At 48.7% G+C, this 22,476-nt stretch overlaps 1 protein-coding gene across 2 annotated transcripts; it reads right to left on the reverse strand.

Moving 5' to 3' along the window:
• Positions 1-433: 433 nt before the first annotated feature.
• Positions 434-19,583, reverse strand: CXCL12 (C-X-C motif chemokine ligand 12). 2 transcript variants are annotated; one of them, XM_055803407.1, is made up of 5 exons: positions 19,425-19,583; positions 14,026-14,143; positions 10,561-10,647; positions 6,756-6,853; positions 434-4,663 (listed from the first exon to the last, which is right to left on the reverse strand). In XM_055803407.1, exons 1-5 carry the CDS (start codon positions 19,483-19,485, stop codon positions 4,632-4,634), a joined length of 396 nt encoding a protein of 131 aa, XP_055659382.1. In that variant the 5' UTR covers positions 19,486-19,583; the 3' UTR covers positions 434-4,631. The 2 variants fall into 2 exon arrangements, with proteins under 2 accessions (XP_055659382.1, XP_055659393.1); XM_055803418.1 differs by lacking the exon at positions 6,756-6,853 and having other exon boundaries at positions 19,425-19,571.
• Positions 19,584-22,476: the final 2,893 nt, after the last annotated feature.

Genomic DNA, 22,476 nt, shown 5'->3' on the forward strand with positions numbered 1-22,476 from the left:
CAGTGACACCCCTGAGGCTCTTCAGAGAAACCTTCACCCCTTCCCCAGCACAGATCATGATGGCATCCCTACTGCTGGAGTGAAAACAGCTCACACTTTTCAGTTCCACAAAGTCAAAGTGTTGCAGGAGACAAGCTGGGGGAAAAACAAAAGTAAAAATAATAAGAAAAAGTTTGGCCTTCTGTTTAGGGAGCAAATAGTTAAGCCTTTCCTTCTGAAGATGGCACATTTCAATCTCCTAGGTTGCCACTCACTCCTTGCCAAACCCCATGGGCACTTGGCTTCAGGCTCCCTGCAGAGTCTGAGCCCATAGGGCTGCTATGTAGAAGCATCCTTGAAACTGGACACTTAAAACTACATCTGAATGTTTTTTGTGATGTGAAGCTTTTAGCTGTTTGTATGTGAGGGGGAAAAAATTAAAAGCAAGTAATAATTTCATTTAGATAGACATTTTTATTTTGAAATTTTTAAGTGCATACACATTTATGGGAGAAATTGCAACAATATAAAAGTGTTTATTTTCAAAATATTCTATGAAAGGAGTAATTTCAAAAGCATAATATAACTCCTCCACAAAAGCTGCCTTACAGGTACACAAATACAAACCCTTTTTCACATTATTTGGGAAGATATTTCTTTTTTCTAATAAAAATATGAAGTACAGTATTAACCACATTCTGACAATGCTGAGCTCTTAAGGAGTGGAAGATGGGAGGTTCATGCAGCCCTTTCATCATGATACATGTTTTCTTCTCTGTGGCCATCAGAGTTTCATGTTTGCAGACAAGGCTCGTCTTGGTGGGATGTTGGTAAAGAAAAGAGTTCATATTTTAGGTGATGAGTTCTCAGAATGCTCTGGTTGCTGTAAATCACATTGCTCAAAACAAGTTACCAGAGAGAAGGACCCTCTAGATGCCAACAGAGGGAAAATAGCAACAAAAACTTCTAGAAGAACTGCATTTTCAATGAAACGTGTATATTTAACTTTGAACATAGCCTTCATTGCAAAATGAACAGTCACCTTTGCTCAAACACCTTAGTTAAAAACACATCAGAAAAACACTCTTCATCCTTCCTCAGGCAGAATTCAGATAAGTTATTTATATGAACAAGTATAAAGCTAGTATAAATAAAAAATTGGCACAGCAATAAATACCATCTACTCTTTAAAAAAAAATAATGCAATCTTAGGGTTCGACAGCTGCACTTTGAAAATACCACACATGATGATTTCACATTTATGGAAGCTGCTTTTTCGGCACAGTTCAGTGTTATCTCTTTTTGCCTCCTCCTCTTATGTATGGTCCCTATGTCACTCCCATTTGCTCACGCTTCCTTTCCCTGACTCAGTCTTTGGTCAACAATTAAATGCAGAAAGGAAAATCAAGTGCTCTCCCCGGGCAGGTTTCTGCTAGTGCTGCTTCTCAGCCTGCTCAGAGTGCAGCGTGCCCAGGAGGAGCAGCCTGCAATGCACAGGGCAGCACACGGAGCCTGGGGCAGCGAGTGATTGATTTCTCCAGCAAAAAGGGCACGGCTGCTCTTCCCAATGCATCGTGCAAATCATGTCAGGCAAAGAGCAAAGCTTCCCACTCCGGATTGAATTTTGGTCTAAAGCAAGAGAAAGCTTTTATCAGGTTCCCACTTCAGTCTTTGACAAGGTCTGTGCCACCCCTGTGTTCACGCTATGCTCAACCTTGCCCAGGTGAGGGAGGGACATAGTGCTGGCCCTCAGCAGCAGCCCCATGCCCTGAGTGGTCTCAGCTGCATGAGTAGCAACCAGTGTAGTGGTCTCAGGGCCCAGGTCACAATGTGAGTCTCAAGAAATGCCAGAGGCAGATGGCCCACAAGTCACCCTGACAACTACCACCTGGCTGTAAATGTTCCCTAGCCTTGCAGGGAGTCCCTTTCCTTCCTGCTGCTACTCATGCATTTCTCCCAGGAGCAAATGCCCTTCCTTTAGCACAGTCTACCGCTGCAACACTCACTAGCTTGCCCTCAGGAGAGAAGGTTGGCAGGTGACCCCATTTTCTGCGGTACCTCCACCACCTGGCTGTACTGTCCAGAGCTGGGACCCCAGGGTTTTGGCTGGAGTGCTGCAGCACTGCCCGTCTCAATGCTTCTGTCAAAGTCTGTTTGCCCAGGCTGTGATGTAGGGTTGGCACGTGCCCAGAGACCTTTCCCTGCCAGTGCTGACCCCAAATGCACTCCCTGTTAACGAGGACTGCAGCAGAGCACTGGCAAGGCTGTACAGTCATATCTACCCACCCCATCTTTTCACTGGAAAGCCAATGTTTCCCCTAGGAACAAAATCTTCATGGCACTTGTCATCATTAGCAAGGTAGGCTGTTGAAACAAAATCACAGCATTATTTAACTCCCTGTTTACTCCAATGGGAATCAATCAGACTTGCTGTCCTTTGATGGGAGGAATGTGTGAAGAATGCACATTCCTGCCTGAGAATGACAGTGAGAATGACAAGCTTTGAATGTCTCGGAACCAAGATTCTTCCATACCCTCCTCAAAGTCATTCTTGGCTTTGACACTCACACGTCTGCCTCTGGCAAACCACTGGCAATTACAGATGCAAGTGTGGGGACAGCAGATAGACCCTAAGGCATAAAGTACAGTCCAGGAAAAATACAATAAACTAGTTTTCTCACAAAAGTTCTTCCTGTCTTTACCCTTACAACAGAGGATCTGATCCTGCTCACACCAAATCAACACTCAAGTTTTCATCAAGTACAGTGGTACCAGACCTTTCAAAACAGAGAGACAATAAGCTTAAAGCACCAGGCTGGTAATAATAACAACAGAAGGAATGTCAAAATCACACACACATTTTAGGCGCAGCAGTCAGTTTCTACTTCAAAGCAAATGAGGTGATGTGGTCCCAGCTGAAACCCTCTCTGTAATAGCACTGTTTTGCAGAGAGGAAAATATAAGATTTTTACCTGAATCCACATGGAAATAAGGTAGTCCCTGGCTAGCCAAAGTGCCTCTTTGGCAGTAAAGATGCCTGCCACAAAAAGGAGCACTTAGTGAAACACCCCTCTCAGTGTTCCTGACACAGGCTGCAGAGAAGAGGCAAGATTCCTTTTGAAGCAACCCGCTCAAAAAAGATACAATCTTACAACATTTGTTTGTTTACAATACACACAGAGCTACATACAGACACAAGCATTGTGCTGCACAGATGTGCTTCCCCCCCAGATCCCAATGTGCAGCATAACACAGTTATTGCAGTACTGCAGGTGTCCCTCCATACACCACACAGCAAAGGTGTTGTGTGTACAGGTAGGAATTAGGAGAAAGAAATCTCTGGCTGAGAGAGGGGATTGGCGCAAGAAGTGGTACCTGTCCCCACGTGTACTTTGCAAAGGAAATTCCAGAGGCTATCCTGCTCAGCAGCAAACAGGGCTGCCACCACTGGTGAACAGTGAGTGTTGGCCTTCATGTCCACACTCGAGAAACACCACTCCTTCCACAAACTGGGCAGACCCTCTCTTGCCCCAGACATCCCTTTTCTCCAAAGATAGGGCCAGACATCTTCTTCTTAGATATCTCTGGAGCAATCAGAGATGTTACATCCTTCAGGTACATATGACTGTTCAGTAGCCAAGGCTACAGTATCGTTGGTGAAGTGTCACATGAATGCATCTCTGCCCAATTCAGTGCAAAGCTAGCCAGGCAAGCTGACATCACCTCCTGTGGAAGGGTGGGAAGAGATACCTGGTACCTGGCAGCGTATCTGATCCCTCCAGCAACTTGCAACACAATTGTGTGGTTAGACATTTAATAATCCATTCTTTTTTGTGCTAAAATTTGTCATCAGAAACACAGGAACATAGGAAATGCCAGGTGACATCAGATCAGTGTTGTGGCTCCTAACACACACAACCACTACTGAATAATGGGCCACACTGCAAACCACGTACTGGCACCTTGCAATAACAGACATGCAACAACCCAGCTGTTCATAGCTGTCACCAAGGCCTCTGATCTTCAGAGAAGGGCTTTAGCCCTGTAGCCCTGAGTTTAATCCCTCACCCAAAATACCTATAAATGCCACCCATGGTAATGCTGACCACTTTCATCAATGTCTGATGCCTTTTAGCCTTCCTATGTTCTTGGCCTTGATGACTTCTGGAGGCCAGGAGTTCCTCCACTATTTACACAACATCATTGCACTGTACAGTTCATGTCCTTCTAGGTTTAAGACTCCAGGAGACTTGCATGAACCAAAAGAAAGTTAAATAAAGCAGAACCTCTACATAGCAAAGGAAATAAAATATTATATAATAACACAGGGTTAGTTTAAATTTATATCTGCCCTCAGTGCTAGGTAATAAACCAACCTGTATAAAAACATATTTTTCTCAAATAGTTACATCTTACTATATAAAAATAGCACTGTGAAAGCAAGCCAATTTGTGCAAAAAAAAAAACCAAACAAAACCCAAACCAAAAAAACCCCCAAAAAACCCCACACACAAACCCAACCAAACAAAAAAAAACGTTTGGAAATGCATGAAGCGTTGCTTTTGTGCTGTATGATAACAGTGACATGTATTCATTCCCTAATACTGGTTATCTGCTCTCTGGGTCCTACAGTAAGAAATCCTGTAGACGGCTTACAACGCTTGCCTCTTACATCTTGAACCTCCTGTTGATGAAGAACAGAGTGAAACACTATTAAGGTTTATTTCAGTTGCAAAAGCTTTGATATCAGGCCTAGGCAAACAGCAAATCTGTGTCTGGACTAACCCAAAGGCATTTCTTTTGCAGCCCCTCCAACAAGTATTTGCCAAATGTTTTGGGGGAAGTTCTCCACAAGGAGCTACTGTGACCCAGCAGGGCAAACCCAGCAATGGAGTTATTTTGGGCAGGTTGTGCTCATCACAGTTAGTAAGGTGTTCAGAGCTAACACAGGAAGAAGGCTGGCTAGGAAGCTTTTTCTGGACTTGAAAGCCAGAGCAGAGAATTGTCGGTGGGCAAAGAGACTTGGCAAAAAATAAACAGCAGGGAAAGGAGGGATTAATAATTTCTGAGAAGCCCCGGTAGTGGAGCAAGTGGCACTGGGAATGCCTCATTTACCTGCTCCTACCCCACAGCTCTGCTGGAGATCATGAACTGCAGCTCCACAGGGTGCCAGGTCTCTGTGAGGATGGAGGCACACAGAGGACAGCCCATGCTCTGCTTTTGTTGGTGCTCAGCTCCCACCATGGGCTGGTTGGAGAAGCAGACACCCCTGCGTGTGCCACCCAGCCGAGAGCCATCCCCATGGCCTCCCTGCTCTGGGACCTCACCTGCTGTGAGCAGCTGGGTAGCATGTCACAGCTCATGGTGACCAGCTGCCCACTGAAGGTGGGGTGACAGGGAGGGGGAGCAGCCACACGCTGCGCAGCAAATGTGTGAGGTGTTCAGTGCAGAGGTAAGGAGCTCAGGGCAGGAGCCAGACAAATGGAGTCTCCCATGTTCAGTGTGAGCATGGTACCTGGGGGAGCAGTGGGTTAGGCACCACAGCAAAGTGCAAGTGTATTGTGTGCAGGGTTCACACAGAACAAGGAGCCAGCCTGTGCTGGTGGCCTCCAGGTTTTGTCTGAAGCAACCCCTACTCCTGCTCCAGGCTAGTTGGCCTTTTGCAGTCTAGATGAGGTCACTAAGGCTGAGTTACAAGTGTCAGAGGGTAAACACCAGGTATTCAAAAGCCCTGATGACCCAGTATGTACTGTCTAGCCTACAGGATCAGAACAAACATCCCTTTCAGTGCCTGCTGGACAACTGAGACTGTGTGACCACAGCCAGAGACAGTTGTGGCTGCTTTCAGTCAAGGTAGCCTCAGAAAACTCATCCAAGCATAAAGAGGATGACGAGGATAACCATGGCATGAGTAAAAATTTCCTCTTTGAAGATATCTTCTCCAATATCCCATACCAGTAACCCCACTTCTTTTGGTGCAGAAAAGCAGGACACAGCACCCTGGTGTGAAAAAAAGGCAACTGGGACAGTCAGAGTATTGGTATATGTAACACCATGCTCTGGGTCAGGGGTCCTCATCTACGGCCTGCAGGCTGGATACGGCCCCCCAGGGTCCTCAATCCAGCCCCCGGTATTTACAGAACCCCCCGCCCCCCCCCCCTCCCCCCACCGGGGGCTGGGGGGGGGGGGGGGGAACCAAGCAGCCGCAGATGGCTGCCTGCCACTTCATCTGCGCGCCGGCCCCCCGGTTAAAAAGTTTGAGGACCCCTGCTCTGGGACTTGCCTAGCATCTCCCATAGGAGAGGTGTCAACCAGTCACCAATGCACCAAATCATGTTGTCACCACCCAGTGCAGCATTTGTCATTAAAAAGCACCCATGACAAACTCACAGCTGTTATTTATAGTTTAACTCTGTCAGTTTAGTATTGGAGGAATATGGCTAGCTGAAATAAATAGGGCTACCAAACCTTTACCCTGTTTTTTCTACTTTGGCTTTGATTCAGGGTTATTTTGGCCTATTTGGGTGTCCATTTTCCCATCTGTAAAATGGGAAATTTTCCCCACCCCTGGTGTGCCTAACTATCCCCCTGTTCTAAGAGTTTTACCTATATAACACTCCCTTGTGGGGAAGGTGCGGCTGTTACCCTCCACAAACGTGGAGAAAAATGGAGGTCTGGATAAGCTAATATATTTGTCCAAGGTCACATAGGAAGGTCAGTGTAAGAGCAGGGACTTGAACCTGAGGTATCCCAGCTCAGAAACTAATGCCTCCTACCATTCTTCCTCCCACGAGACTTTAGTGGTGTTGCACGGGAAGGGCAGAGTGGGCCCCGTTTCTTCTGTTGCTTTTTTTTATGAGTGCGATGACGTGGTCTAAATTAAAAGAAAAATACAAAAAGACTGCCATAAATTATCCGTATACAAAGGCCTTATTCACATTTATCCTATGGTCCCTTCATAACTTGCTGGCAGGGTGCAAATGATGATGACACCCCTTTCATACACCCTCTGCCTCAGAGGAACACTAGGCAAATGGAAGTGCCCTGGTGACAGGACGTTTGCGAATTCTGAGGCCAGAACAACTCTTTTCCCAACACTGAAGCCTCCCCAAATGCCTGCCAGAACTTTTCAGCCAGGTGCCTCACCATTCACACAGTAACCCCATGATGTAAAATGAAAGTAGAGGGGGGCTGGATTTCTGGCTTCCCACCCAGCATTCCCACTGACATCAACAAGAACTGGTGGCTACTCTATGGGATTTGTGGGCATTCGGTGCCTTAAAACAAGGCTGCAAAGATAGTTGCCTACATTGCCCCCACCTATGTGGGGCATTTACCCAGCTCACGCTTGGTGGAGTACCAGGAGGTAGTTGTTCTTGGCGTCTGCTACTTCAGCCCTTACTTTACAAACGAGGTCAGAAATTAGGGAGAGCGGCCACACTGGGGTTTACAAACGCTACGTAGGAAGGCAACAGCAGGGCTTGGCTCCCATCACAGGCAGCCTCTAGAAGCTGGGAATTTCCTTTCTTTCCTCCCAGTGGGTTCAATGGAAAGGCTTTTCCTTTGACTTTGTTATCTTCTCCAGATCCATCAGCAATCTGGTCCATGCCAGTAGTAGCCACTAAATGGATTCCAGTATCTCAGACTGAGGGAAGTTCTGAGGTGGGACTATATTAACTTGACAGCAGACAAGGTGGCCTCTGTTTAATTTGGGCTCTGTTAGCTCTGCAAGGGCCTGATTTTGCATATCCTTGCATGAAGGGAGAAGGGAAAGGCAGTCAATGTACTGTAAATGATGACTGGGATTGCCTAGAAGTAATGTACTGTAAATGATGACTGGGATTGCCTAGAAGTGATAAAGGATTTGTTAGATTTGCCCCTTGCCTATAAAATGAATGAATGTTGAATGATGTTGGCCACAGCAGCTGCACAATGATTTTTAAAGCCAGTTAAGGAATTTGGATTCCTGACAGCCTGAATGTATTTTACTGATGTCTCATAAGTGTGTGTATTACATGGAGATGTGATGAATATAAAGCAACAATAAAGGCTAAGCAGAATTAGTGAGCAAAATAATTCCCTACTAAAAAATGTCTCTGGTTTCACAATCAACTGTACTGGACTCCTATATTCTACAAACTTTTCCCTGCCCTTAGCTGCAGGTTATAACACAGAAGATAGTCTCAAATTGAAGCACTGGTATAGATTAAGATGTCTTGACAGTTTGGATTTTACTTAAGCAATTACAAGAGCCCTTTCTACAAAACGTATTGATTTTATTCCAGAAAAATAAATTCCCATGTACAATTGGGTTTTCATAACATGAAACAATTAGCCATTTTATTGCTAGTGCATATAGGGTAATGTCACATTTCATACAACTTCAGTACAAGTGAAAAAATATAATATATGGCTGATTGAAATTGATAGCTACATTAACATTTATAGATCTATATAGATTTATTTTACAAGCTGCTAGTAGTTTAGAGGGATATTGGTGTTTTAAACTACCAACATTTATATGGCTCCAATTCAAATATATGAATTGTTTGATGCGCTATAAATATATTCCGAAGTACATTTCATTGAAGAAGTCAAAGCTGTGCACTAAAATATATCAAAAACATGCCTTGTGAACATGCTACAGACAGAGCCCTGACTGTCTGTGGAGCATAAAAATGCCACTGGTGCTAGCATTACTAGTTGGAAAATGAAAATAATGCCATGATTACAGGAATAGGTGATGGAGATATATGCTTTCTGTCATCTTATTTCATAGAGCTGGGACCAAATTCTCTTCTGTTTGTTACTCAATGTAAACCAGGGTGAAATCCACCAAATCGGCAGAATTGCTTCTGGATTAGCATTAGGTAAACAAAACCCAGAATCTGGCTGGAGATCAGGCATGGGCTCATTGGCTTTGCAGAGCTGGCCCCAGATCTACACTAGTGGAATTGAGAGCAGAACGTGCTCCTGCTGAGTTGTTCCCCTAAGTCAGGCAGGCAGGATCTGAGCACATTAATCACATTTGCCCAACCCTACAAGTTTCTTAAGTGTCTCCTAAATTTTGGGTCTTATGAACAGCACCAAGGGCTTCATTGGGGATGACAGCAAACAGAAACTTAGGCAGGGGCTTGAGGATTTTCCCGAAGTTAGAAAAAAAAGTAGCTCAAGCCCCTAGGATGGTCAGCACGGGCCACATCCTGCTCTTAGGTTCAGTTGTGCCTACATCCAAAGCCACCCCGGCAGCATGAACCTGGATTACCTCTACAGAGAATTTGCCCAAAGGACAAAAGGGCTGAGTGCTGGCAGCAAAGAAGGCACGCAGCGTTGGATGAGATGGGGAGAGCTGTCAGGGCTGGAATCACAGTCAGTTTGGTAGCTGGCTTCCTTCCCTCCTCCTTCTCACTCTTGGCCCCAGTGTGATCCCAAAGGGCCACATGTTACTCTCTCTACTTCTGGTAACATTTTCCCCCTTGCTTATTGTAAAAACACATGAGAACATTGTTTTGTTTTGTTTTGTTTTTTTAACTCTACCCCTTGTTTGGCAGATGCATTTACAAAGCAAACAGTGAGGGGCATTCAGCTACCTGTACTGCCTCACATCTGCCCTGGGGCCATACCCTTCCCCACATTGCTCCAAGAATGCATTGCTTTTGTGAATGACTGGATTCCAGCCCTGCCTTCGTCCTACAGATGCAGGGGGCAGTAAGATTCAGCAGGGTTGCAGTGTGGTTACTGAGGGGTGGGAATGTGGTGGCAAGGGATACTGAGTGCACAGGTAGACTTGCTGGCCAAAATGCTGCTGCTAGATCAATTGCAGCCCAGGGCTCTGGGCAAGCGAAGAAATGCTTTGTACCATTCATTTGTCTTACCTTCCATCCCAGAAAGGCTGGAGCCTTTCCCTCTCAGCACAGAAATGTTCTCTGTGCTGCACTTCCACAAAATTGAACTGAGATAGTCTGGGTCCACCTCAGAGTAGCCATGATCACCCGCATTCAAGGGGAATAAAAATACATTTTAAAAGTTTGAATTTACCAAGTATGGCTTGTTTTACCCTGGTCTTCTGGGAGAGCTTTATTTGTGGCAGTGCATCTCACCTTGGCCAATATTAATAGCACTCCACACTGGCCAGCAGAGAAACAATTTTTAGCACCAAGACCCCTCAGGCCTCAGCTGCCTGTGCAAACAGACCCCCAGTGTAACATGGAGAAGGGGCTCCAAAGAAACTGGAACAATATAGATTCTGAAGTAACTGTAGTTTGGCTTGGGGAAGACGGGGCATAAAGGAAGCATTTTCCTTGGGAGAACAGCTTTTTTTAAAAGAGGATGAGCTGGGGACCCCAGAACAAATTCATTAGGATAGATTTTGCCTCAGACCCTGGCAAAACTCTTAGTTTGACATTTAGGATATACTAGAAGCTGTTGTTTTAATACAGACTAGGTCAACTCCAAACCCTTCTTCAAAACAATATCTCATTCCACGAGTACTTTGTCCACATGGTAAAAGCCAGACCTTAATGTTCTACCCTTTAATAACTCAGGATGTTAGCTGTTAAGTCCATTTGTCTCTTGCCTTACTTGTTTAAAGCTTTCTCCAGATATTCCTGGATCCACTTTAACTTGGGATCAATGCACACTTGCTTGCTGTTGCTCTTGAGCCTTGCACTGCCAAAGGAGAAAAGTCAGAGTGAGTCTGGTGTGCAATGCTCACACCCGCCACCCACCCCCAGATGCTCTATTTTCTTTGGGTGTCAGTGCTGCTGTCAGTTAATCCATAAAGAGGATGGGTTATCCCTACCAACCTCAAGGCACCCATTATAAATATCTCTGGTTTCAAAGCACTGGTACCATCTGTCTCCTCTAATGCTGATTCTTGTGGTCTGTACTGGGATGCATGTGGGGGTGGACAAATACAGAATTTGAATCTAAGTTTTCCAGTTCATACCTGGGCTGTTATGACAACAGCTGTGTTGACAACAGCTAAATTTCATTTGGCAATACTAACATGGTAAATATAGGTCATTTTTGCAAGGAATTTATTAAGAACAGCTCTCAGATTCAACACAAAACTGAAAGTTTCATGTGTTTTGAGGACAGACAGCAAACCATACATCTTGGATGCTATGAAGGTCTGGTCACTTCTTAGCATTTTGTTTTATACAAGACTGAACGAAAAGGTTACAGGCAGGAAGCAACTGGAAGTACCATAGTGCCAGAGGCAAGTTTTCCCTCCTGTATTCACTCAGCACTGGAAACTAAAGCAGAAACTTCCTGAGGGGTTTCTCCTGGATGCCCAAGCTGCACCTTCCACACCAGACTGTTTAGCTAATTTGAATTCCCTCTGAACGTGGCGTTTGGGCTATCTGCACCTTTCATACAGAAGCAGTACAAATAGCTTTTCACCCGCATCAGCAGGTCTCACCCTCCAGGGATCTCTGGGCCCCTTGAGAGGGCTGTGGTCTCCCTGTGTTCCCCGAAGCACTCTGCCTCTGCCCCAGCTGCTCACAAATATTCCCTGCCTGCCTGCCATGCAAAAGTGCCAAGAACAGCAATTTCATGGAAATGCCCATAGGAATAAGTTCAGTACTCGTTTAAGTATTTTGCAGGATGGAAGCCAAAATGTTCCCCACTTTATAAAATGAAATCTGCAGAATAGAAAACTATGGCGTAAGAAATAACAGGTCAAGAAGGCTTCTTGGTCTGAAGTTATGCAACACCACAGTTGTAACATAAACACATCAAAGATCCAGCCTTGCAAGCCCTGCGCCAATGAAGAGATGAATGGACCTAATTCATATTTCCCTTACAGTAGTGCCAAGCTGGAGTATTTCCAGTGAAGTGATACCAACAGAGGGTAAGAATGGATTTGCTGATGTTAGCAATGCCTGGGAACTCTTGAGCTGGCCTCACAGGGTACAGAACCAAAAGCACACATAACCAGCCTCCAGCCACAATGCAATTTCCCACACCTAATATTAAGACATTGATTTTTTTCAGACACTTACTTCTGAGCCTGCTACGTGTGCAGTTGTGGCGGAGACCTAGGCAATTATATAGAGTGCTAATGTGAACTGGTTTACGTGTCTACTTTAGCATGCAATTATTTGCATGCTAAAAATGCCTATTTCCCTGTACTAAAAAGCAAGGAATTTAGGATGGGTTTTCAAGAAGTAGGTATTGACAGAAGAGATTTTGGATTTGGAAACCTGACTTCCAATAGAATGGAAGACAAAAGCCTGCTTTTAGGCTTTTTGTTTGGGTACAATTCCCCTCAGCCATGAGGGGGAATGTACTTGTGCAAAAAATAACTTTCTTTGAAACTATATGCTTTAACTGAGATTCTCTATACCTGAAAATGGTAGCTTTTAAATTACTTACACCTTCACTGTATAACGCATATTCACTAAATTCAGAGTTTATGAAGCCTAAAACCATCAAGATGAGAAATTTATATGTTAGTTTTGATTCCATTTCAGCTTCTGTTTCGATAAAGAAAGACCTGGTTCAAACTCATGATGTTTCAGGGGTATTTGGAGATAAGTTTTTAAATACCTTACTTTTTAAAGTAACAAAAAGATGGTGAACTATAAGTTCATGTGTTCTGTGTGCCACTAAATCACATTGCAAACAAACATATTTGTATCAGGAATGGGCAAGAACATGAGTTGCTTGTGTTTCTGCATTTTGTGCTCTTATCTATCTCTAATGACTATGATCCCACATTAGTTAAGACATAAATGTATACTCTATCCTGTCTGAAATGCCTGCCATTTTTCTTGAAACTACTCCAGAAAATTCCAAATCCTCACAAAGCCTTAGCACTGGGACCCTTATGACATCCATTGACAGTCCCAGAGAACAAATCTATACACTATTGCATTTTGGATGCTTGCCTCCAAAATTGTTTATAGGTAGAAATCAGTTAGTCACAGCTGGTTTTACCATTTCTGTGAAAGAAAATAATTTCTCATCTGAGGCTTACAGTTTTCTCACTGTCCTCCACCAAATCCTAAGGCAGAAGCAGACATGAGAAATTGTGTATGACCTACCCAGTTTAAAAAAGAAAAAAGGCATATAAAGCCAAACTGGTTCATGAATGGATCCATGTTCTTCAATCTCTCTGTTCATTCCTGAGAAATCTCATGAAACCATGTCAGTTTTCTGGGTGCAGAACCGTTTTGGATGACAAAGATTGGATTTTCACAATGTTTGAGCTGCAACTGGAAGAGCTCCGCATCAATTGAAGACAGAACTGGTGATGGGAGCACTGCACAGAAACACAGTCTAGCCACTGAGACCCTCACAGAGGTCGACAGAAGTTGATAGTAGTAGAGCTCTCTTGCAGTGGAAAGATTAATGCTATTTTTTTTCTTCGAAAATTTTGGATTTTGGGTGAGGAGGGAGGGGGATCACCCATGAACAAATGAGGCAAAATGACCTTCCTAAACACAAACACAAATCTACAACGCCATTTTTCCTGAAAACCAGTGTTTCCTTTTCAGTAAAAATGAAGCAGTTATTTTCCATTGGGAACCCATCATTTCTGTCCTGCTGTGATCTGTGACCTACTGGAGACAGTCACTGCCTGGTACGTGTGTCCCTAGATCAGGTCAGCATATGTTTAGGGCCTGTACCTCCTGTGGAGGCTACACAAAATCCAGCAATTCCTTTTGCTTGTTTAGCTCCTCCCTACGGAAAAGTGGAGCATTAGAAGAGCCAGACCACTGTCTTCTTCCCAAGGTGTGAAGCTTCACATCCAAGGCAATGGACAGTCTGTCTGACATTCCTGCTCACATACCCAGGGGGGAACAGGACATGGGATTACATAGTCACAGGGGGATCACAGAGGTAGAACACAGCTGGGAAACATCTAGCTGGGCTCCTTTGTGTGGAGTAAAGCAGCACCCGGCTGTGCCTGACACAGAACTGGAAATCACAGCACGAGACAGACCAAATCGCAGCCACCAAAGCAGGAGCCAGCTCCGTGACTTCTCTTTTCGACACCTTTGATTAGCACCCAGCTGAAAAGAGTAAGAGACTTACACGATCTGCAGTGAGCAGTTGGGTGTGGAGAGGATTTTGAGGTGCTTAATGTTGGCTCTTGCCACGTTGCTCTCGTAGAATCGACAGGGGCATCGGTAAGTCAGGCTGACAGGTTTCTCTGCGGGACACAGGGAGAGAAAGGACACATTACTCCCTCTTGCTCCCCGTCACAGCACAGATACACAGACCGGGGCTGACAGAAACTCCCTCCAAATATGCAGGTGAAAAAAAGCAACAGAAAAGCTGTAGCTTTGGGAAAGCATTTGCCCACAGCTCACAGCACAATCCTTTTACCCCGGTACCCAGCCTTTCAATAATGGTGCGTGGGATTTTGTAAGACAAAAGAAGAGAGAGAGAAAATGGAGATAAGTAAAGAAGAAGAGATTAGAACAAGGAGCCGCTCCATTGTGCAGGGATGCTCCTGGTAATTAGACAAGATAAAGGCCAAAAAAGGGGGCACTTGTCCTCGGTGTTATTCTTGTCAAATGATTCTGACCCGAGGCCAAATTAGAAGGTAGCCAGAAGAAAGCGATGAATTCCAAAGTGTTCAGATCAAAACGGCTCGGCTCAGGTGCAGGCTTTTCACGGGGGACTTACTGGCTGCAGAAAAGCCCTGAGTTTTCCAGGCTTTCCCAGGGCCCAGTGGCTGACCTTTCCCCACTACAGCCAACATTTACTCCCAGCTGAGATATTCGCACAAGGAGGTGTGACTCGAGATGCAAGATCACAGTGGTTTTGCAGGGAAGATTTGGAGTCTTTTGAACTCCCAGCCTGTGGCAAAGTAATGGCAATCGAGGAGACAGTTACCATGCAGCGAGCTCTCCAGATACTAATCAGGGACCACCAGACTGGATGAGTTTTTTTGTTGGCATCACAAGGGACAGAATTAAATTTAGCCCCCTAGGCTAAAAATCAGCCATGTTTATGCATGTGGAACTAAGAAAAGCAGCCTGGCACTCACCACAGCCTCTGATGCAGTCCTGCTACCTGATTTCGCCATGGGAGACCTTAATTACTGGCAACCAAGTGCAAATAAATAAGATACCCTGTGTGTAAGCTTCAAAGCTCCATGCACACTAAAATAGAAACCCAGAAGCCTTGCCTGGAAGTCTAGAAGGAGCTGCCTAAGATTTGAAACAATTTCCCAGTGGAGCAGTTTTCAGCCTCTGGGAGGAATTGAATTCATATGCCTAACCCATAAGGTCTGGCTCATGGTGTAGATGGTCAGATCTATATCTGACAGGGCTTTAGATCCTACATGGCAATCTGCCGCCCTGTTTATTTAGCCACACAGCAGCACTTGCAGCATCCAAACCCAGTTTCCTTAAAGGCAGATGGAGAGCTAAAGAGCAGGGAAAGGCTTGGAATCCCTACACTGCCGTCTAGGAAGGCGAGAAAAGAGACAGCTTTTCAAGTGCATCTGATTTGCATATATTGCGCATTTACCAGTGCCTGCCTCTAGCACATATAACGACAGACAACACGGTGAAATTACCTTGTCCTCAGGACAGAAACCCCTTTTTTCCTTCCAAATGTGTCTACCAAGAGATGAGCCAGAATCAGGTCCCACAGGCAGATGAGCAAACAGGAATTAATTCATCAGTGGGAGAAGAGTTTCTCCAAATCCACACTAGGATCTGGACTACAAGTTAACAAAATTGGAGTGCTTTTTTTATCAGTTTTGTGGCAGCCCAAACAGGGATATCATCTATGACTTAATAAATGGGAGGAGAAGCTCCCATCTGCAGGGGGATGAGGAAGGAGGGCTGCAGGATGAGCCTCCCGAACATGCACTAGACTAACTAGTGCTAATAATGTGGAAGGGAGAAAGGCGCTACGATTTCCCACGGCAAATCTGTGCCTGATAGCTACACATCAGTGAGTTTGTATTGGAAAGGGAGACTGAAATTGAATGGACTCATGCAACAATGCTCTGAGCACAGCTGCAGTGGAAGTGTTGCTGCAAGCCTGTACCAACCAGATTTAAGCAAGCTTTAACCTCAGCAACATGCAAGAGATGGAGTGGTGAGATCTATGGTTTGAGAATGTAATCCTGTCCTCTCTGAGACGGGGAGAGGAACATTCTTGATCCCATACCACTTGAAATCAGGAGCAGAGAAAGCTTAACCATGGCTAACATGTCCCTGAGCCCCAGAGTTGTTTCCTGCCCAAGAAAGGGGATTCAGCACAGCAAGGAAGAGGGGAAACCCCAGCATCCAGCGTTCTTCTGTCACCCCAATGCAACATGGAATGACATATGCTCTCCCAGCACAAGAATCCCTTTGGTGTTTCTGTGCCCCTTGCTTGCTGATCAGCAGCGCAGGCACCAACCGGACTAGCTCTCAGCATTGCTAACAGGACACCAATATCTCCTGCTGCTGCCCCTCCAGCACTCTGGCTCTGAGGGCTTGGTTGTAGCTCATGCTGCCCTCAGCAAAGCTGAAAACCAGGGAAAACTAGTGCACGTGGCATATCTCAACACAAGAACCCCTATCATCCTAAAGTGGGAAAGGGAAGGGGCGACTTGAGTGCCATAATTTGGGAAGGGGACATTTCTTGTCTTACTCTGAGGCTGACAAACATAATCTCAAAATTTGAATTTTTTTTCATGCACAGTAATTGTTTCATGCACAGTAGAGCTGGTGAAAAGAATTATTCTACGGATAGGTACTGCAGGAGTCAATGCTCTGTTGGTTCTCTGGTGTCTGATAAATACCAAGCACAGCTGAAGCCATTCTCTTAGCAGGACAGATTAGTACAGCCTTTACATGAAAACACCAGTTCTCAAGAAAATGATGGTACATGAAGCTTTTGAGACTTCATCTGTCTGACACATTTGGTTAAAAATGGGTGAATATAGTCAAAGCTTACAGAAGAGCCAGACGGTATTCAGACACCTTAATGTCATTCCTTCAGCCTTATTTCCTTAGACAAAAAAAACCCAAACCAAACAAAACAACAACAAAAGAAAAAAAAAACAACCAAAACAACCCTTTTGGTCTTGACTAGAATGGTCCAAAAGGTTCTTGGGTTCGGGTGTTTTGGTTTGGTTTTTTTTTTTTACTGTTTCCTAACTGAAAGCTGAGCTCTGCTGGTTCTAAATACCCACTTTTGCTGGCAAATTCTCTCTAGAAACAAAGCACTCACAAAAATCTCTCACAGAGTGGCCACTTATCGATGTTGGAAGATGCCTATTTCACCCCATAGGGATCTGCCTTACCTCACCCATACCGCAACAGGATGGTAAGGAAACAAGTGACTTGCCCGTTCTGCTTAAAAATTACCATCAGTAACTTGCTGTGTGGGCTGGGAAGCTCTGGGCGCTTCAGTGGAGAAGGAAGCTCTACCCAGGCAAGCAGGCTGGGCATGAACAGACAAAACATTTGATGGAAGCATCAATTTACTCCTGTTCATCCACGGGTGCATTTGTCAGTATCAGGAGAGAGTCAGCAACTTTTTAAGAACAGCTCCATTCCACTGGGCAGTGAGTCTGTGATAGGCAGACACAGCTTTACCAGGGTGGCTAGGAGAATTCAGAGCCCGCCTGCCCTCCAGGACAAGGTAGCCCTGCAAACTCTCATCTGGATCAGGGTTGAGAGCATGCAACATGACATGCAAAGAAGTAGGCAAAGAACTTCACTCCTATCACCGCCAGCCGGCAGGGTCCTCTCTCCTTACTCGAGTTTTTCTCCAACCTTTTCAAGCCTTTTGCTTACTCAGGTAGCCAGGTCCCGACACGCTTACCGTGCCATAAAGGTACCCGCTGGTGCCGTTTGCTGCCAGCTAAGGAGAGCTGCCGCTCAGGGAGCAAAGCGCGGTGCAACCAGGCAGCTCTGCCAGCCTCCCAGCCCTGCATCAAGTGCTGCCCGAGGGGAGGCGAGGAGGGGGACAGCCCTGAGCTTCTGGTGGTCCCCAGTGCCCAAACTCCCGCTCCTCCCGTCGGGGCTGCAGCCCCCGTGTGGGCCGGCAAAGCTCCCCCCCCCGCTCGCTCCAGACTGACTCGCCCGCAGAGCCGAGGGGACCCCGCCTGGGTACCAGGGCACCCTGGTGCGCTCAGCCGTGCGCAGGGATCCGCGCTCCGCGGGCCGGGGGGCGAGAGGCCGGGGCTGGCCCGGCCGCTGCGGACCCCGGCTTTGCCTTCGCTACCTGCGCGCTGCCCTTCCAGCCCGCAGGGGACAGAGACCACCCGGCCGGGGCTGCTTGTTGGGGTCTCTCCGGGGCAATGTGCCTGCTTCACCGGGACGGAGTTGCTGCTGGGACTGTGCTATGGAAAGGCGTCGGCGAAATTATAAGAGGGCAATTAACTCTCTCAGGCTAAACAAAGAGGGCATCGGAGAGCATCCTCCGCCGCCCTGGATGGGGAACACCCAAGTTTCGATCGCCAGAACTGGACGATAAGACAGGAGCGGAGGTCTGAAAGGGCGCTCGTTACTTGGCCAGCAGAGTTTCGATGAGGGGATAACAGGGGGCCGGTCCCTGCCAGGCAGAAGCCAGCCGCAGGAGGAGCGCCCGGGGGATGCCCCGAGGCTGCGGGCAGGACACCCGCCACGCCACGCGTGGGCAGCGGTCCCCGCTGCCCCGGAGCCCGTGGCCCAGGGCTGCCCTCGGGGCGAGAGGCGCAGGTGGCTGCGGTCCCCGGAGCCGTGCTCCGGCGGTGACAGGCGGGCCCGGGGGCCCGGCGCGGGGCGGACGGGCTGAGACGGCGCTGCGGAGCGGGACGGACAGCAGCGGTGTCGCTGCCTTAGCGACAAACGCCGCCGAGGCAGCGCTCGCCGGCTGCCGGCCCGCGTCCCCCAGAACTCTCGCCAGCGCACCTCGCTGCGCCCCCCAAACCGCCCCTCGCCCCCTCGCCGGGGGTGCGGCGCATTCCTGCTGAGTGACCGCTTTGGCTCAGCTCTGCTCTGATCGAGGGAAGATAGATCACGACAGAGGACCGAAAAGGAACCCAACAAGCGCCTGTTTCTCATTTCTTGTAACTTTTAGGGCTGTTTTTTTTAAAGGGGAAATCGATGTATGTATTTTGCAACCAAACCACCTCCCTGCAGACCGAGCGCTGTCGAAAACCTTCCCGCAGCCGATTTCAATCTGGGGTGCGTGTGGCACGGGGGGTGGCTTGGACCAGCCTCCTTCGCAACAAGCGAGGGCGGGAGGGCGAGCCTGCCTGCCCCCAGCTCGCAGCCGCCACGGCGCGGGACTCGCCAGGCGCGCACCCCCGAGCCGCGGCGGGAGCCAGCGCCGGGAGCGGGCGAGCGGCGGAGCGAGGGGGCACAGCGGGGCTTTCCTCGGGGCCGCAGCTGCCGGCCGGACCCCCCCGCCCGCAGGCGGGAGCGGGGCGAGCGGGCGGCCCGCAGGCGGGAGCGGGGCGAGAGGGCGGCTCGCCGGCAGCGCAGCGCACTTACCCTCCGAGAGGGAGATGATGGCCAGGGCGAGGGCGAGCAGAGCCAGGGCTCGGAGGTCCATGCTGGAGCGGCTGGCGGGGCGCGGGGCAGGCGCTGGACTGCTCGTCCCGGCAGCTGCGGCGCTCTGCCGGAGTCCCCTCCTCCCCTCCCTCTATAGAGGGGCCGGGACCGCCGAGGCTGGGGGAGGGGAGCCAGGGGGAGTAGCTAGCCTATGATTTATTGCCCGTGGCATGTTATTACATCCTTCCTCTGTTAAAAATGCTTGGAAAGGAACCAAAAGAGCGAGGGCTCTTCTCGTCGCTCCGTTCGCCCGGCAGTCTTCCCCTAGGCAGAGCGCTTGCCCCGCAGCCCCGCGGCCCGAGCCCCCCGCGGGACGGCAGCGGCGGTGCTCCCCCCGGGGGTCCCGCCCGCACGGCCAGGCGCGGTCACGATCCCCCCATCCAGCCCGGGCCGTGGCTGGAGGAAGTTTCCTCACCAAACTAGGCCAGTCCCTGTCCCTCCTGGGCATCCCAGCCCCGCTGCTCTTGAACTTGAGCTGCTGGAGCTGGGACAGCGGTGGGGACGCGTCCTGTAACCCTCAGCATTCACACCGGGGAGAGGAGAGAAATGCCACTTCACTCCGTGGGCGCGAATCTAGATTTACACCGGCTCCCTGGGCATCAGATCCAACACCACACGCGAAAACAGAACTTTACCCGGGAATTTGGGGGGGCGAGGAAGAGAGAGAAAGAGGCTTTCGGGTTTTGCTTCCACATGCTCAGCTCGAACCACCGTTTGCTCGTATTAGCTGAACCCAGCCGTACCTTCCCTGCCACATTTCTCCTCCTTTGTATTGCAGATGCCGCCGGCCTCCCTGGCACCTGGGCTGAAAGCCCCGATAGCCCGCAGCGCCTGCAGGTCTAAGGGGTGCTGCTGGCCCTGAGCTATTACAGCATCGTCAAGTGTAATTGACTTCAGCATGCCCCGGCTGTCTGCAGCCGGAGCCCACGGGGCCCTGTTGGTTGCCATTCAATACTTTAAATAAACATCGAGGCTTTGATTGAATTTGGACCTCTCGGCTACATTTAAAACAGGCGCCTTTGGTTGGGACAGAGGTGAGGAGAGTGGGTAGAGCTAATCCTGGTCTGAAGGTATTCAAAGGACAGGTCCACAATGCCACCAGACAGCAGCGCTTTCTGTCTAACAGAAGTTACCCAGAAGTTACCCTGGGTAACTTCAAACTCTCTCAGCCACAGCACGAGAGGTGAGCCACAGCACGTGGAAACAGGGACCCAAATCTTGCACCTGTACTAACCTGGAGCCGTTTCACTGGGAAGAGCTTGTTTGGCCAGGAGAAATGCTTGCATTGATGCTGGGCCACGAACTGGCTCCCTCCCTGACACACACAACCAGCTCCCTAAATCTAGTTATTTGTATTTCTTTGTCCCTGCTTACCAAGGAGCATTGAATTTGTTTAGATGATTTTGCTGTCCTCCCTTTCTTTTAGGTAAAGTAGCACAGTAGGGCAGGAACCTGATGCACTAAAAGGGCCAATGATTGTCACTAGTGCTGTGAGCCTGGCTACAGCTGCAGTGACAGTTGTGACATTCTGCAGGGATGGGAGAAGCGAATCGTAATCCCACTGCAAACACTGCTAGGAGTGCTGCTGTCCCACCAGTGCTCCAGCTGGCACATCGGGACGTCCACGCTGCACTTCATGTAAGAGTAATAGTGTGTCTTTGCTGTTGCTATTGCCACAGAGAAAAACAGCCCAAGCATCTAATCAAAGAGATTGGATGGATGCGCGATGAGATCAGAGTAGCAGTCTCCCCTTCAGCATCCCCAGACATGCACACGTGTTGTGTTGTAACTGAAGGGGAGAACTGGGTGGATCCTAGGAAACGCCTGGACAGACCTTCACAGCCGACTCGAGGAGCTGCAGCACGCAGCTCCAAGGGCTCTCCCTGCACCTCTGGGTAACTGAGTACAGCCAGCTTCAAGCGGGGCTCGCACCCCTTCCTTAGGGCGGGAGGGTGCCCTGGCTCCCCGTGTGCCTCGGTGGTCCTCGCCCTCTGCCGCAGCCCCCGCTGCGTGGGAGACTGTCGCCCGAAGAGCGGGACCCGGAGGACACCTCACCCGGCAGCGGAGCCGCCTCCCTCCGGCGGGGCCGGCGGGGCGGGGGGTGCCGGGGCCGCCCGGCGGCGGGGCACAGGGCCCGGGTGCCGGGCAGAGTCTCTGGGGAGCTCGGCACCGGGGGACAGGACCCGGCGGTGCCGGGTGAACCCCGTGTACCCTGCGTTCCGCTCCCCGCCTCCCCACGCGTGCACAGTGCCCCACGCACCCACCGTATGTTCTCTACCGCCCAGACATCAGACGTCAAAGCAACCTCGGGGGCTACTTTGCCAGGGCAATTTGGCCGGAGCAGCCCAGCCCGACGCCCAGAATCTCCCCCGGTGGGCGTCCCCCAGCGGCGGGTTTTGTCCCGGGTCAGGGCGAGCCCGACGCAGCCCTGTGCCGCGGGGCTGCTGTGTTCCTCCTGCTGGGATGAAGAAGAGCTCTTCATACAACAACCGAGCTCATCTGAACACCGAGCAATTTTTATCAACGGCGATTCCCCCTCCCGCCACCCCCCCCCCCCCCCAATCAAGGACAAATTGCCGCCTAGTACAACGATTCTGACTTTAACACTTCAACAGCAACAAAACGACGGAACAAACGAAAACGAGGAGAAATGCCCTCACCGGGGGTCTTCTGGTTTGCCCCTACCAAATCTAGATTTATGAACTCGGGGAAATCTGAACAAATTGTACATGTAAATTTAAAAGAAGTTAAATGACGGCAAGTGTCCTTGAAAAGTTAATTTCAACTTAATGTTAACTCCCACAGAATTGACCGGTGTTTTCCTGAATGCTCAAAACTCCCAGCCCCAGCCTACACCCCTCCATGAGCTGGGTGGCTGAGCATCCACCCCCTGCCCCAGCTGCAGCCAGAACTCCTTAATAGCCAGTAAATTTAATGTTTTATCTGAACGCTAACAAAGAAAGGAGGAATTCAGAAACGTTAAATAGACCTA

This window comes from Falco peregrinus, chromosome 1 (genome assembly GCF_023634155.1).
Source record: "Falco peregrinus isolate bFalPer1 chromosome 1, bFalPer1.pri, whole genome shotgun sequence".
Taxonomy (NCBI): domain Eukaryota; kingdom Metazoa; phylum Chordata; class Aves; order Falconiformes; family Falconidae; genus Falco; species Falco peregrinus.

What these genes read in the sequence shown, in the direction of transcription:
- CXCL12 (XM_055803407.1), bottom strand. Translation starts at nt 19,485, where the DNA reads ATGGACCTCCGAGCCCTGGCTCTGCTCGCCCTCGCCCTGGCCATCATC. An exon ending in AACTGCTCACTGCAGATCGT is followed by an intron (nt 10,648 to 14,025) that starts GTAAGTCTCTTA and finishes CTCCTTTGGCAG; the next exon opens with TGCAAGGCTCAAGAGCAACA. An exon ending in CTGGAGAAAGCTTTAAACAA is followed by an intron (nt 6,854 to 10,560) that starts GTAAGGCAAGAG and finishes CTTTTAATTTAG; the next exon opens with ACCACGTCATCGCACTCATA.